This window comes from Heterodontus francisci, chromosome 7, assembly GCF_036365525.1.
Source record: "Heterodontus francisci isolate sHetFra1 chromosome 7, sHetFra1.hap1, whole genome shotgun sequence".
In the NCBI taxonomy this organism is placed as follows: Eukaryota; Metazoa; Chordata; class Chondrichthyes; order Heterodontiformes; family Heterodontidae; genus Heterodontus; species Heterodontus francisci.
In genome coordinates, this window is record NC_090377.1 from 54,077,679 (window position 1) to 54,092,692 (window position 15,014).

The following is a 15,014-nucleotide window of genomic DNA, read 5'->3' on the forward strand; positions in this document are numbered from 1 at the left end:
ACCAGAGGTGGTGGCATAGTGGTATATAGTCAAGAGGGAATTGCACTGGGTGTCCTCAACATTGACTCCGGACCCCATGAAGTCTCATGGCATCAGGTCAAACATGGGCAAGGAAACCTCCTGATTACCACCTACTGCCGCCCGCAGCCTTCCATCCCTCAGCTGCGAAATTAGTGCTCCTCCATGTTGAACACCACTTGGAAGAAGCATTGAGGGTGGAAAGGGCACAGAATGTACTTTGGGTGGGGGACTTCAATGTCCATCACAAAGAGTGGCTCGGTAGCACCACTACTGAGCAAGCTGGCCAAATCCTAAAGGACATATCTGCTCGACTGGGTGTGTGGCAGGTAGTGAGGAAGCCAACAAGAGGGAAAAACCTACTTGACCTCATCCTCACCAAACCACCTGTTGTAGATGCATCTACCCATGACAGTATTGGTAGGAGTGACCACCACACAGTCTTGTGGAGACCAAGTGCCGTCTTCAGATTGAGTATACCCTTCATGGTGTGTGTGGCACTACCACCATGCGAAATGGGATATGACAGCAACTCGCTGACAGCCACGACATGTGTGGATTCTTCAGCGCAGTAAAGACCATTTACAGCCCAAGTACCTACCCCACTGAGAGCAAAGGATAGAGTGGCGCTGATCAAGGACAGAGGCGCAGTCAGTGCTCATTGGACGAAGCACTTCGAAGATCTTCTCAATGACGACTCAGTCCTTGATGCGAGCACGAGCGACCACATTCCACAGCATGCTACCCGCCACAACCTCAGTACAACCCCAGCCTGACATGAGATTGAAAAGGCCATCCGACAACTAAACAAAACAATAAGGCTGCCAGCGTAGACGGGATTCCTGATAAAATTCTAAAATACAGTGGAGAGGCACTCGACACAAATACATGGTCTCATCCCCCCTCATGTGGAATGAGAATAGCATGCCAGGGGATCTCCGAGACGCCATAATTGTGACCATCTTCAAAAAAGGCGACAAGACCAACTGTGGTAACTACAGAGTGGTATCCCTGCTGTCCGCAACAGGGAAGGTCATCGCAAGAGTCCTTCTCAACCGCCTCCTCCCTGTGGCTGAAGAGCTCCTACCGTAATCACAATGTGGATTCCATCCATCAAGAGGTACAGTGAACATGATCTTCACAGCAAGAAAACTCTAGGAAAAGCAACCTTTACACATCGCCTTTTTGACCTCACAAAGCCTTCGACTCTAACCTAGGAAGGATTATGGAACATCCTCCTCAAATTTGGCTGCCCGGAGAAATTCGTCACCATCCTCCGCCTGCTCCACGACAACATGCAAGCTGTAATCCTTGCCAACGGATCTGCCACTGCCCCATCCAAGTGCAAACTGGGGTCATGCAGGGCTGTGTCATTGCACCAACGCTCTTTTCCATCTTCCTCGCCGCAACACTTCACCTCATGTCCTTGAAGCTCCCTGCCGGTGTAGATCTACTCTATAGGACGAGCAGGAAACTATTTAACCTACGTCGCCTCCAGTCCCAAACCAAGGCCACTCTAACCTCTGTCATCGGGCAGCAGTATGTGGACGATGCTTGCGTATGTGCACACTCAGAGGCCGAGCTACAAACCCATGTCGATGCATTCACAGAAGCATATGAAAGAATGGGCCTTAAGCTAAAAACCCGGAAGACAAAGGTCCTCTACCAGCCTGCTCCCACAGCACAACACTGCCCCCCGACCATCAAGATCCACTGGACAATGTTGATCACTTCCCACACCTTGGGAGCCTCCTCTCAGCAAGGGCAGACATGGACGATGAAAATCAGCATCGCCTCCAGTGTGCCAGCGCAGCCTTCGGTCGTCTGAGGAAAAGAGTGTTTGATGACAAAGACCTCCAACCTGGCACCAAGCTCATGGTCTACAGGGTCGCAGTGTTACATGCCCTCTTATATGCGCCGGAAACATGGACACTGTACAGCAGACATCTCAAAGTCCTCAAGAGATATCACCAGCGGTGCCTCTGCAAAATCATGCAAATTCAGTGGCAGGACAGGTGCTCCAATATCAGGGTCCTCCCTCAGGCTATCTCCCAGTATCGAGACTCTGGTCATTTTTTTTTTATTCATTCACGGGATGTGGGAGTCACTGGCCAGGCCAGCATTTATTGCCCATCCCTAATTGCCCTTGAAAAGGTGGTGGTGAGCTGCCTCCTTGAACCGCTGCAGTCCATTTGGGGTAGGTATACCCACAGTGCTGTGAGGAAGGGAGTTCCAGGATTTTGACCCAGCGACAGTGAAGGAACGGCGATATAGTTCCAAATCAGGATAGTATGTGACTTGAAGGGGAACTTGCAGGTGGTGGTGTTCCCATCTATTTGCTGCCCTTGTCCTTCTAGTTGGTAGAGGTCGTGGGTTTGGAAGGTGCTGTCTAAGCAGCCTTGGTGCATTGCTGCAGTGCACCTTGTAGATGGTACATACTGCTGCCACTGTGCGTCGGTGGTGGAGGGAGTGAATGTTTGTAGATGGGGTGCCAATCAAGTGGGCTGCTTTGTCCTGGATAGTGTCGAGCTTCTTGAGTGTTGTTGGAGCTGCACCCATCCAGGCAAGTGGAGAGTATTCCATCACACTCCTGACTTGTGCCTTGTAGATGGTGGACAGGCTTTGGGGAGTCAGGTGGTGAGTTACTCGTCTCAGGATTCCTAGCCTCTGACCTGCTCTTGTAGCCACGGTATTTATATGGGCTACTCCAGTTCAGTTTCTGGTCAATGGCAGCCCCTAGGATGTTGATAGTGGGGGATTCAGCGATGGTAATGCCTTTGAATGTCAAGGGGAGATGGTTAGATTCTCTCTTGTTGGAGATGGTCATTGCCTGGCACTTGTGTGACGCGAATGTTAATTGCCACTTCTCAGCCCAAGCCTGGATATTGTTCAGGTCTTGCTGCATTTCTACACGGACTGCTTCAGTATCTGAGGAGTCATGAATGGTGCTGAACATAGTACAATCATCAGCGAACATCCCCACTTCTGACCTTATGATTGAAGGAAGGTCATTGATGAAGCAGCTGAAGATGGTTGGGCCGAGGACACTACCTTGAAGAACTCCTGCAGTGATGTCCTGTAGCTCAGATGATTGACCTCCAACAACCACAACCATCTTCCTTTGCGCTCAGTAGGACTCCAGCCAGGTGAGGGTTTTCCCCTTGATTCCCATTGACCTCAGTTTTGCTAGGGCTCCTTGATGCCATACTTGGTCAAATGCTGCCTTGATGTCAAGGGCAGTCACTCTCACCTCACCTCTTGTGTTCAGCTGTTTTGTCCATGTTTGAACAGAGGCTGTAATGAGGTCAGGAGCTGAGTGGCCCTGGCGGAACCCAAACTGAGTGTCACTGAGCAGGTTATTGCGAAGCAAGTGCTACTTGATGGCACTGTTGATGACCCCTTCCATCACTTTACTGATGATTGAGAGTAGACTGATGGGGTGGTAATTGCCCGGGTTGGACTTGTCCTGCTTTGTGTGTACAGGACATACCTGGGCAATTTTCCACATTGCAGGGTAGATGCCAGTGTTGTAGCTGTACTGGAACAGCTTGGCTGGGGGCGCGGCAAGTTCTGGAGCACAGGTCTTCAGTACTATTGCTGGAATATGGTCAGGGCCCATAGCTTTTGCAGTATCCAGTGCCTTCAGTCGTTTCTTGATATCACACAGAGTGAATCGAATTGGCTGAAGTCTGGCATCTGTGATGCTGGGGACTTCAGGAGGAGGCCGAGATGGATCATCAACTCGGCACTTCTGGCTGAAGATTGTTGCAAATGCTTCAGCCTTATCTTTCGCACTGATGTGCTGGGCTCCCCCATCATTGAGGATGGGGATATTTGTGGAACCACGTCCTCCAGTTAGTTGTTTAATTGTCCACCACCATTCATGGCTGGATGTGGCAGGACTGCAGAGCTTAGATCTGATCCGTTGATTATGGGATCGCTTAGCTCTGTCTATCGCATGCCGCTTACGCAGTTTGGCACGCAGATAGTCCTTTATTGTAGCTTCACCAGGTTGACCCCTCATTTTGAGGTATGCTTGGTGCTCCTCCTGGCATGCCCTCCTGCACTCTTCATTGAACCAGGGTTGGTCTCCTGGCTAGATGGTAATGGGGGATATGCCGGGCCACGAAGTTACAGCTTGTGGTTGAGTACAATTCTGCTGCTGCTGATGGTCCACAGCGCCTCATGGATGCCCAGTTTTGCATTGCTTGATCTGTTCAAAATCTATCCCATTTAGCATGGTGATAGTGCCACACAACACGATGGACAGTCTCCTCAACGTAAAGGCGGAACATCGTCTCCACAAGGACTGTGCGGTGGACACTCCTACCAATACAGTCATGGACAGAAGCATCTGCGGCAGGCAGATTGGTGAGGACGAGGTCAAGTCTGTTTTTCCCTCGTGTTGGTTCCCCCACCACCTGCCGGTCATGGCTAGTCAGTTACGCTGGGTGGGCCACATTGCCTGCATGCCTGACACAAGACTCCCAAAACAAGCTTCCTACTCCGAGCTCCGTCACGGCAAGAACCTACCAGGAGGGCAGAGGAAACACTACAAGGATGTCCTTCAAGCCTCCCTGAAAAAATGTGACAGCTCCACCGATTCGTGGAAATCTCTTGCCGGAGACTGCCCAAAATGGAGAAGAAGCATCCGCGATGGTGCCAGCCAGTTCGAATAACGTCGACATGCCCAGGCAGCGACCGAGTGCAAACAGCGGAAGGAACGTTCAGAAGTTTGAGCAACCCATTCATTCGCCTTAACAAACACCACCTGCCCCACCTGTGGTAGTGTGCAGATTCAGAACTGGACAATTTAGTCATCAAAGGACCCACAAACCTGGAGTGGAAGAAAGTCATGCTCATTCCCAAGGGACTGCCTAAGAAGACCCTCCATTGTGTTGTGCGGCACTACCACCATGCTAAATGGGATAGATTCAGAAGAGATCTAGAAACTCAAAACTGGGCATCCATGAGATGTGCTCCAATCCAGCACTTGAACTCCAGATTTATTTTTAATGTTCAGGAGGTGAGATCTGAATGGCAGTTTTCCAATCACTCTACATTCTGTTGAATGTGGATTGTAATAATATCCACACATAGCAGCTGCATAATATATTGCCTCCCTTTTCAAAACACCATTATTGAAAATTAAGGGAAAACAATCTGTACACCAACCAAGACCTCTAACAGCAAAGCCCAGAAACCAGAACTCTCACTCCATTGTAATCACAGGAAATAATGCACAGTGAGGATGCACACATTGCCTATCTTCTGTCCATTTTTGGAGTCTCTTTCCAACTTCCCTCCCTTTTCTCTTCACTTTTTGAAAAGGCATTGATTGAAGGTTCTTGTGTGCTACTGGCAGTCCCGTAACTCATCCAGTGGCACTCTTCAGGCAAATGGGCATTATCAGACTATTCAACTGCAGTGGTACAAATAGCTGAGTTGATCCCATCCTCACCCAATATAAGGATTACTCCCCGCGAGTGGCTCTCTAGCAGAGCAAGACTACACCTTCTTCTGGCAGGGCAGGGATCCTGAAGAACCAAGACAGCATGGAGTGGGCTTCGCCATCAGAAACTCCTTGCTCAGCATGATAGAGCCTCCCTCAAATGGCTCGGAACGCATACTGTCCATCCGACTGCTCACCACCTCTGGTCCAGTACACCTACTCAGCATCTATGGTCCAACACTCTGTTCCGCACCTGAAGCTAAAGACCAGTTCTATGAACAACTCCATAACATCATTAGCAGCATCCCCAACACCGAACACCTATTCCTGCTGGGGGACTTTAATGCCAGGGTTGGGGCCGACCATGACTCATGGCCCTCCTGCCTTGGGCGCTATGGCGTTGGAAGGATGAATGAGAACGGGCAGAGACTGCTTGAGTTGTGTACCTATCATAACCTCTGCATCACCAACTCGTTCTTTCACACTAAACCCTGTCACCAGGTTTCATGGAGGCACCCAAGATCACGTCGTTGGCACCAGCTAGACCTCATTGTCACAAGGCGAGCCGCCTTAAACAGTGTTCAAATCACACGCAGCTTCCACAGTGCGGACTGCGACACCGACCACTCCCTGGTGTGCAGCAAGGTTAGACTCAGACCAAAGAAGTTGCATCATTCCAAGCAGAAGGGCCACCCGCGCATCAACACGAGCAGAATTTCTCACCCACAGCTGTTACAAAAATTTCTAAATTCACTTGTAACAGCCCTTCAAAACACTCCCACAGGGGATGCTGAGACCAAGTGGGCCCACATCAGAGACGCCATCTATAAGTCAGCTTTGACCACCTACGGCAAAAGTGCGAAGAGAAATGCAGACTGGCTTCAATCTCATAATGAAGAGCTGGAACCTGTCATAGCCGCTAAGCGCATTGCACTTTTGAACTACAAGAAAGCCCCCAGCGATTTAACATCCGCAGCACTTAAAGCAGCCAGAAGTACTGCACAAAGAACAGCTAGGCGTTGCGCAAACGACTACTGGCAACACCTATGCAGCCATATTCAGCTGGCCTCAGACACCGGAAACATCAGAGGAATGTATGATGGCATGAAGAGAGCTCTTGGGCCAACCATCAAGAAGATCACCCCCCTCAAATCTAAATCGGGGGACATAATCACTGACCAACGCAAACAGATGGACCGCTGGGTTGAGCACTACCTAGAACTGTACTCCAGGGAGAATGCTGTCACTGAGACTGCCCTCAATGCAGCCCAGCCTCTACCAGTCATGGATGAGCTGGACATACAGCCAACCAAATCGGAACTCAGTGATGCCATTGATTCCCTAGCCAGCGGAAAAGCCCCTGGGAAGGACAGCATTACCCCTGAAATAATCAAGAGTGCCAAGCCTGCTATACTCTCAGCACTACATGAACTGCTATGCCTGTGCTGGGACGAGGGAGCAGTACCCCAGGACATGCGCGATGCCAACATCATCACCCTCTATAAAAACAAAGGTGACCGCGGTGACTGCAACAACTACCGTGGAATCTCCCTGCTCAGCGTAGTGGGGAAAGTCTTTGCTCGAGTCGCTCTGAACAGGCTCCAGAAGCTGGCCGAGCGCGTCTACCCTGAGGCACAGTGTGGCTTTCGTGCAGAGAGATCGACTATTGACATGCTGTTCTCCCTTCGTCAGATACAGGAGAAATGCCGTGAACAACAGATGCCCCTCTACATTGCTTTCATTGATCTCACCAAAGCCTTTGACCTCGTCAGCAGGCGTGGTCTCTTCAGACTACTAGAAAAGATCGGATGTCCACCAAAGCTACTAAGTATCATCACCTCATTCCATGACAATATGAAAGGCACAATTCAACATGGTGGCTCCTCATCAGAGCCCTTTCCTATCCTGAGTGGTGTGAAACAGGGCTGTGTTCTCGCACCCACACTTTTTGGGATTTTCTTCTCCCTGCTGCTTTCACATGCGTTCAAATCCTCTGAAGAAGGAATTTTCCTCCACACAAGATCAGGGGGCAGGTTGTTCAACCTTGCCCGTCTAAGAGCGAAGTCCAAAGTACGGAAAGTCCTCATCAGAGAACTCCTCTTTGCTGACGATGCTGCTTTAACATCTCACACTGAAGAATGCCTGCAGAGTCTCATCGACAGGTTTGCGTCTGCCTGCAATGAATTTGGCCTAACCATCAGCCTCAAGAAAACGAACATCATGGGGCAGGATGTCAGAAATGCTCCATCCATCAATATTGGCGACCACGCTCTGGAAGTGGTTCAAGAGTTCACCTACCTAGGCTCAACTATCACCAGTAACCTGTCTCTAGATGCAGAAATCAACAAGCGCATGGGTAAGGCTTCCACTGCTATGTTCAGACTGGCCAAGAGAGTGTGGGAAAATGGCGCACTGACACGGAACACAAAAGTCCGAGTGTATCAGGCCTGTGTCCTCAGTACCTTGCTCTACGGCAGCGAGGCCTGGACAACGTATGCCAGCCAAGAGCGACGTCTCAATTCATTCCATCTTCGCTGCCTTCGGAGAATACTTGGCATCAGGTGGCAGGACTATATCTCCAACACAGAAGTCCTTGAAGCGGCCAACATCCCCAGCTTATACACACTACTGAGTCAGCGGCGCTTGAGATGGCTTGGCCACGTGAGCCGCATGGAAGATGGCAGGATCCCCAAAGACACATTGTACAGCGAGCTCGCCACTGGTATCAGACCCACCGGCCGTCCATGTCTCCGTTATAAAGACGTCTGCAAACGCGACATGAAATCGTGTGACATTGATCACAAGTCGTGGGAGTCAGTTGCCAGCATTCGCCAGAGCTGGCGGGCAGCCATAAAGACAGGGCTAAATTGTGGCGAGTCGAAGAGACTTAGTAGTTGGCAGGAAAAAAGACAGAGGCGCAAGGGGAGAGCCAACTGTGCAACAGCCCCAACAAACAAATTTCTCTGCAGCACCTGTGGAAGAGCCTGTCACTCCAGAATTGGCCTTTATAGCCACTCCAGGCGCTGCTTCACAAACCACTGACCACCTCCAGGCGCGTATCCATTGTCTCTCGAGATAAGGAGGCCCAAAAGAAAGAAAAAAAGAAATATCGCTAAGAAGCAGGAACCCTGACTGATTTGTCTTCTCCCCATTTCTATAAATGAACAAAAACACTGCTGCATGGGCAGGTGAAGATCTATTACATAAAAATAATTTAGAGATCAAAAACAGTGATATACCACGTTTCAGATTTAGCGTCTTTAATAAAGCCACCAGCTTGACATCCATTATGATTTTCGGCACCTTTACTTTGGTCAAGAAATTTCATTTACAGCTTTCATATAGTAATATAGCACTGAAGACTGCCATTGGACCCATCACATCTGAGCTGGCTCTTTCAAAGACAGTTCAGTTAGTCCCATTCCCCTACTCTTTCCCCATATCCCTACAAATTTTCTTTCAGATATTTATTCAATTCCCTTTTGAAGCTACTATAGAATCTGTATCCACCACCTATAAGGCAATGCATTTCAAATTCTAATCACTCGTTGCACAAATAAATTGCTTCCTCCTGTTGCCACTGATTCTTTTGCCATCATCTTAAACTCTGTGCCCTCTGTGTCCTCTTAGCCTTCTCTGCTCTAAGAAAAACTCCCGCTTCTTATTGCCACATAACTTTAGTTCTTCATCCCTGGAACCATTCTAATAATTCTTACGTACCCTCTCCAAAGCCTACATGTTCTTCCTGAAGAGTGGTGCCCAGCATTGGGCAATACTCCAGCCAGGGCGAAACTAGTGTTTTATATAGGTTTAGCATAACGTCCTGGCTTTTGTACTCTATGCCTCCATTTATAAAGCCCAGGAAACCACCTTCAAAGATTTGTGCGTAAGCACCCCCAGGTGTTCCTGTTCCAGCACCCCCTTTAAAACTACCATTTAGCATGTATTGTCTCTCCGCATTCTTCCGACCAAATTGTATCACCTCACACGTTTCAGCATTGAATTTCATCTGGCATGTGTCCGTCCATTCTATTAGACTGTCCTCTCAGTCTGTTACTATCTTCCTTACTGTTTACTACACTTACAAGTCGTAAATTTCAAAGTTGCGTGCTGTACTCCCATGTTCCATTCATTAATGTACATCAAAAATAGCAGTGGTCCTACTACAGAACCTGGGAGAACTCCACTGTATAGCTCAATGCAGTATGAAAAACATCAATTCACCACAACTGTTTTCTATTCCTTAATTGTTATCAGTTTTGTATCCATGCCACTGCTGCCACTTCCACCCCATGGGCTTCAATTTTGCTAACCAGCCTAGCATGCAGTACTAAATCAAACACCTTCTGAAAGTCAAATGTACAAAACATCAACTGCACTGCTCTCATTCATCTTTTCTGTTACCGCATCAAAAAAATTCAATCGTAAAGTTAGTCCTCATCAAATCCATGCTGACTCTCCTTTATTAGTCCATGCTTGTCAAGTAGCTGTTAATATTCTCAGATTATTGTTTCTAAAAGCTTCTCCATCACAGATGTCAGACTGACTGACTTATACCTACCTGGTTTATCCTTCTTTCCTTTTTTGAATAAAGGTGAAACATTTTCAATTCTCCAGTCCTTTGGTATCACCCCTGTATCTAAGGAGGATTGGAAGACTATGACTAGCACCTTGGCAATATGTATTCCTACTTCCCTCAGCAACCGAGGATGCATTCCACCCGGACCAGGTGACTTATCCACTTTAAGTGGTCAGCCTTTCTAGTACCATCTCTTTATCTATTTTTATCTCCTCCAGCATTCTGGCAATGGGGTTGTTTTCCATAGTTTTGGCAAGTATTTTCCTTGGGAAACACTGATGCAAAATACAAAGCTTTACAACAATGAGAAAATAAATAAAAGCAAAATACTGCAGATGCTGGAAATCTGAAATAAAAACAAGCAATGCTGGAAATACTCAGCAGGTCTGGCAGCATCTGATGAAGGGTCACTGACCTGAAAGGTTAACTTTGCTTCACTCTCCAAAGATGCTGCCAGACCTGCTGAGTATTTCCAGCATTTCTTGTTATTATTGAGAAAATAAACTTGCTTCATAGGCCCGTCATTTTTCACTTTGTGCTGTTGCCTTGGAGTAGCAAAAATGGAATGCTTTCACAGGCACAGTTCATCTTATATATTCAAAACTTCTTTATAGTACTTCATTTTAGTAGTATCAAGTAGAATATTTAACAATCTTTACTCAAGCTTTCTAAATATCTCTGAAAGTAGTGTTCAATATCAATTTTCACATTCCAGGATATCTATGTAAACATGCACATTCTTCCCTTGTGAAATGAAAGCGTAGTCCAGAATTTTTTGAAGTCACCACATACAATAACCTAGCAACTGCATAACCAACCTTATGATCCTTCTCATAATAGACAAGTGCTTCTTTGTAGAATTTAATTGCTTTTTCATAGTCTCGCTGGTCTGTAGCATGCTTTGCTATTGCAGCACAAATCTCTGCTGCAAGTTGTTTCTGGGTAGGGACTGCATCAGTCTGTTCTAGCTGAACTCGTTTTAATACCTGAGCCTGGACCTCCCGTGCCTATTCAGAAAATGGCAGAAACAAAAAATAGGATGAGTGACAACTGTTAGATTCTAAAATGGCAGAAAATAAAATTGACAGTGTGCGTCTGACACAAAGTACACACAAAATATTTGCATTTTAATTGCTAAGCACATGGAATATTAAACCTATGATGTGAAACACATGGGATATTATAAATGATTTCACAGTTTTCACACAGCACAACAAATTATTTTAAACTTTAGCCTCTTAAAAACAAGGATCTACTTGAACATTATGTTCAGAAATAATTACAGTTTGAAGCAGATTTTATGTTGTCACCAATTTTCCAGAAGTATTCTATCAAGCATACTGTCAAGCAAATGTACAGCAATAAGGAAGCGTAAATAATAATGACCTGCACTTCTTAATAAATATTAACTCTTTCGGAGCTCATGGAGGGAAAGGTAGGATAACCTTTAGCTTCGGTAATATTTATATAACCAAGTAAAGGTACATGCACTCTAACTAACATAGGAGGCAATAGAATTGGAGAATACAAAAAAAATCAGAGGGACACCCATGCAAATTCCAAGATACTACTGATATCCAGAATAGCCATGCATTCCAAGGTAGACTGGAAAGAGCGACTTGTCGGGAAATCTACAGAAGAACAATGGGGGGCATTCAAAAAGGAAATGGGGAGGGTACAGGTCCAACATGTTCGCTCTAGTGTAATAGGTAGGAGCAACAAGCCCAGAGAACCATGGATGACCAGAAACATTCAGGGTACCATGAGAAGGAAAAGAGAGGCTTTTAGCAAATACAAGGAGAGCAAATCAACGGAAGCACTAGTGGAGTACAGAAAGTGTAGGATGGAGCTTAAGAAAGCAATTAGGAGAGCAAAGAGGGGATATGAGAAAGCTCTGGCTGGTAAAAGTAGGGAAAATCCCAAGATATTCTATAAGTATATCAATGGGAAGAGGATAACCAGGGAAAGAGTAGGACCCATTAGGGACCAAGGTGGAAATCTGTGGGTGAAGCCAGAGGACATTGGTAGGGTGCTGAACGAATACTTCACATCTGTCTTCACCCAAGAGAATGAGGATGTCGATATGGAACTGAGAGAGAGAGACTGCGAGGTTCTTGAGAAAATTGTCATAGGGAGTGACAAGGTATTGGGGGTTTTGGCAGGAAAAGTGGACAAATCTCCAGGTCCGGACGATTTGTGTCCCAGGATGCTGTGGGAAGCGAGGGTGGAGATTGCAGGGCCTCTGACCCAAATTTTTCATTCCTCTCTGGCCACGGGGGAGGTGCCAGAGGACTGGAGAACAGCTAATGTGGCCCCACTATTTAAGGAACGTTGGAGAGATAAGCCAGGCAACTACAGACCAGTGAGTCTCACATCAGTGGTAGGGAAACTATTGGAGAAAATTCTGAAGGAGAGAATCTATCTCCACTTGGAGAGGCAAAATTTGATTAGGAATAGGCAGCATGACTTTGTCAGAGGGAGGTCATGCCGAACAAATTTGATTGAATTTTTTGAGCATGTGACCAGGTGTGTAGATGAGGGTAGTGCAGTTGATGTAGTTTACATGGATTTCAGCAAAGCCTTTGGCAAGGTCCCACATGGGAGACTTATCAAGAAAGCAAATGCACATGGGATACAGGGTAACTTGATAAGGTGGATTCAAAATTGGCTTAGCTGCAGGAGACAGAGAGTGATGACAGACGGCTGTTTTAGTGACTGGAAGCCAGTGTCCAGTGGCGTACCACAGGGATCTGTGCTGGGTCCCCTATTGTTTGTCATTTATATAAACGACATAGATAACTATGTGCAGGGTAGGATCAGTAAGTTCGCGGATGACACAAAGATTGGCTGAGTGGTTAACAGTGAAGTTGAGTGTCTTGGGTTACAGGAAGATTTAGACGAGATGGTCAAATGGGCAGAAAAGTGGCAGATAGCACTTAACCCTGAAAAGTGTGAGGTGATACACTTTGGAAGGAGTAATGTGACACGGAAGTATTCAATGAATGGCCTGACACTGGGAAGTTCCAAGGAACAAAGGGACCTTGGCGTGTTTGTCCATAGATCTCTGAAGGCAGAAGGGCAGGTTAATAGGGTGGTGTAAAAGGCATATGGGACACTTGTCTTTATCAATCGAGGCATAGATTACAAAAGCAGGGAGGTCATGTTGGAGTTGCAGAGAACTTTGGTAAGGCCACAGCTGGAGTACGGTGTGCAATTCTGGTCGCCACATTATAGGAAGGATGTGATTGCACTGGAGGGGGTGCAGAGGGGATTTACCAGGATGTTTCCTGGGATGGAACATTTAAGCTATGAAGAGAGGTTGGAGAGGCTTGGGTTGTTTTCGCTGGAGCAGAGAAGACTGAGGGGTGTCTTGATCGAGGTGTAAAAGATTATGAGGGGCATGGACAGGGTGGATAGGGAGCAGCTGTTCCGCTTAGTTGAAGAGTCAGTTATGAGGGGACACAAGTTTAAGGTGAGGGGCAGGAGGTTTAAGGGGGATTTGAGGAAGAACTTTCTTACCCAGAGGGTGGTGACGGACTGGAATGCACTGCCTGGGAGGGTGGTAGAGGCGGGTTGCCTCACATCCTTTAAAAGTACCTGGATGAGCACTTGGCACGTCATAACATTCAAGGCTATGGGCCAAGTGCTGGTAAATGGGATTAGGTAGACAGGTCAGGTCTCTTAAATGCATCGGTGCAGACTCGATGGGCCGAAGGGCCTCTTCTGCACTGTATTATTCTGTGATTCACACTAAAAATATATGGGAGATATGAGAGGCAATAGGGAGGCTACAAAAGAAAGTTGCTGCCTGCAAGAGGGTTAAACCATGCATTCTGTCGCATTTCTTTCAAGTTCAGCCTGGTGATGGTTCTGCTCTGAGGCAAGCCATCTGGGGATTGAAAGTCTTTAATCCACCAAATGACTCAACTGGAATCATAAGCAGTAAGATATCATCCAAACCTTTTATGGGATGACAATATTGATACTCATGGTCTAGGTATGTTAATTGGCATATAATATAAAACATGTAAGAGGCAGGCAGTGCTGGAATTCTCTGAGACTGTGGCACTTTCAAACAGGTCCCTCTAGCCTGCTGCAGCTGAAGCCATCACTTACAACTGCCCTGTCATGTCCCCAGGAATAATGACACTTTGACCGCAATATTACAAAAGTCTAGGCGTGTTTTATATGTGGTGATAAGGCAATTTTGTCTTTTCGTTCATGAAATTCTAGGTGCTTATTATATTTGGGGGGGGTGTCATATTTGGAAAATTACAGATGAATTGATAAAAATCTAAAAAAAATTAGAAGCAGGCAATACATATTTCAGGAAGGAAGACTGTGTTTGACAAATATGAATGATTTCTTTGAGAAGGTGACAGGTATGATGAATGGGGGGAAAATACAGTGGATGCAGTGTACATTCAAAATCTTCGACAAGGCACCGCACAGGAGACTATTGGAAAAGATTAAAAGGTTCTGGAATTTTAGTTAGGAAAGCAAATTGGAAGTATAATTATAAAATAAAAACAAGAAATGCTGGAAATAGTCAGCAAGTCTGGCAGTATCTGTGGAGTGAGAAGCAGAGTTAACGTTTCAGGTCAGTGACCCTTCATCAGAATTATATTGGAAGTATAATTCCTAATTTTCACTGTTTTACTTCAAAAACAGAGGCACTGGACAGAGTTCAACAATAGTACTAGGTTTTAAAATCAACAATGAAGACACAGTGAAGAAAAAAATGGAAATATGAAAAATGACAAAAAAAATATTTAGAAGATGTTTTTAAACTCATGAAGGTAACTTAGAGCAGTGAATGCAGAAAATCATTTTTCTTCCACCAGAAAGTGACAAATAGTCTACATGATTATAGTCTCAGGTTATTTTAGATGTCACCCTGTTATGTTATGGATATTAATGCGACCAAGCATCATAAATTTAGACTTGGTTGAAAGAGACATAAAA

At 46.3% G+C, this 15,014-nt stretch overlaps 1 protein-coding gene across 3 annotated transcripts in view; it reads right to left on the reverse strand.

Annotated features, from left to right (window-relative positions):
* ttc21b (tetratricopeptide repeat domain 21B) overlaps window positions 1–15,014 on the reverse strand; it is a 130,183-nt gene that overhangs the window by 41,040 nt on the left and 74,129 nt on the right. For all 3 annotated transcript variants that reach the window (XM_068035213.1, XM_068035214.1, XM_068035215.1), the window contains exon 20: window positions 10,868–11,056. In XM_068035213.1, the coding sequence (XP_067891314.1) occupies window positions 10,868–11,056 (189 nt within the window). The remainder of the gene's footprint in view (window positions 1–10,867; window positions 11,057–15,014) is intronic.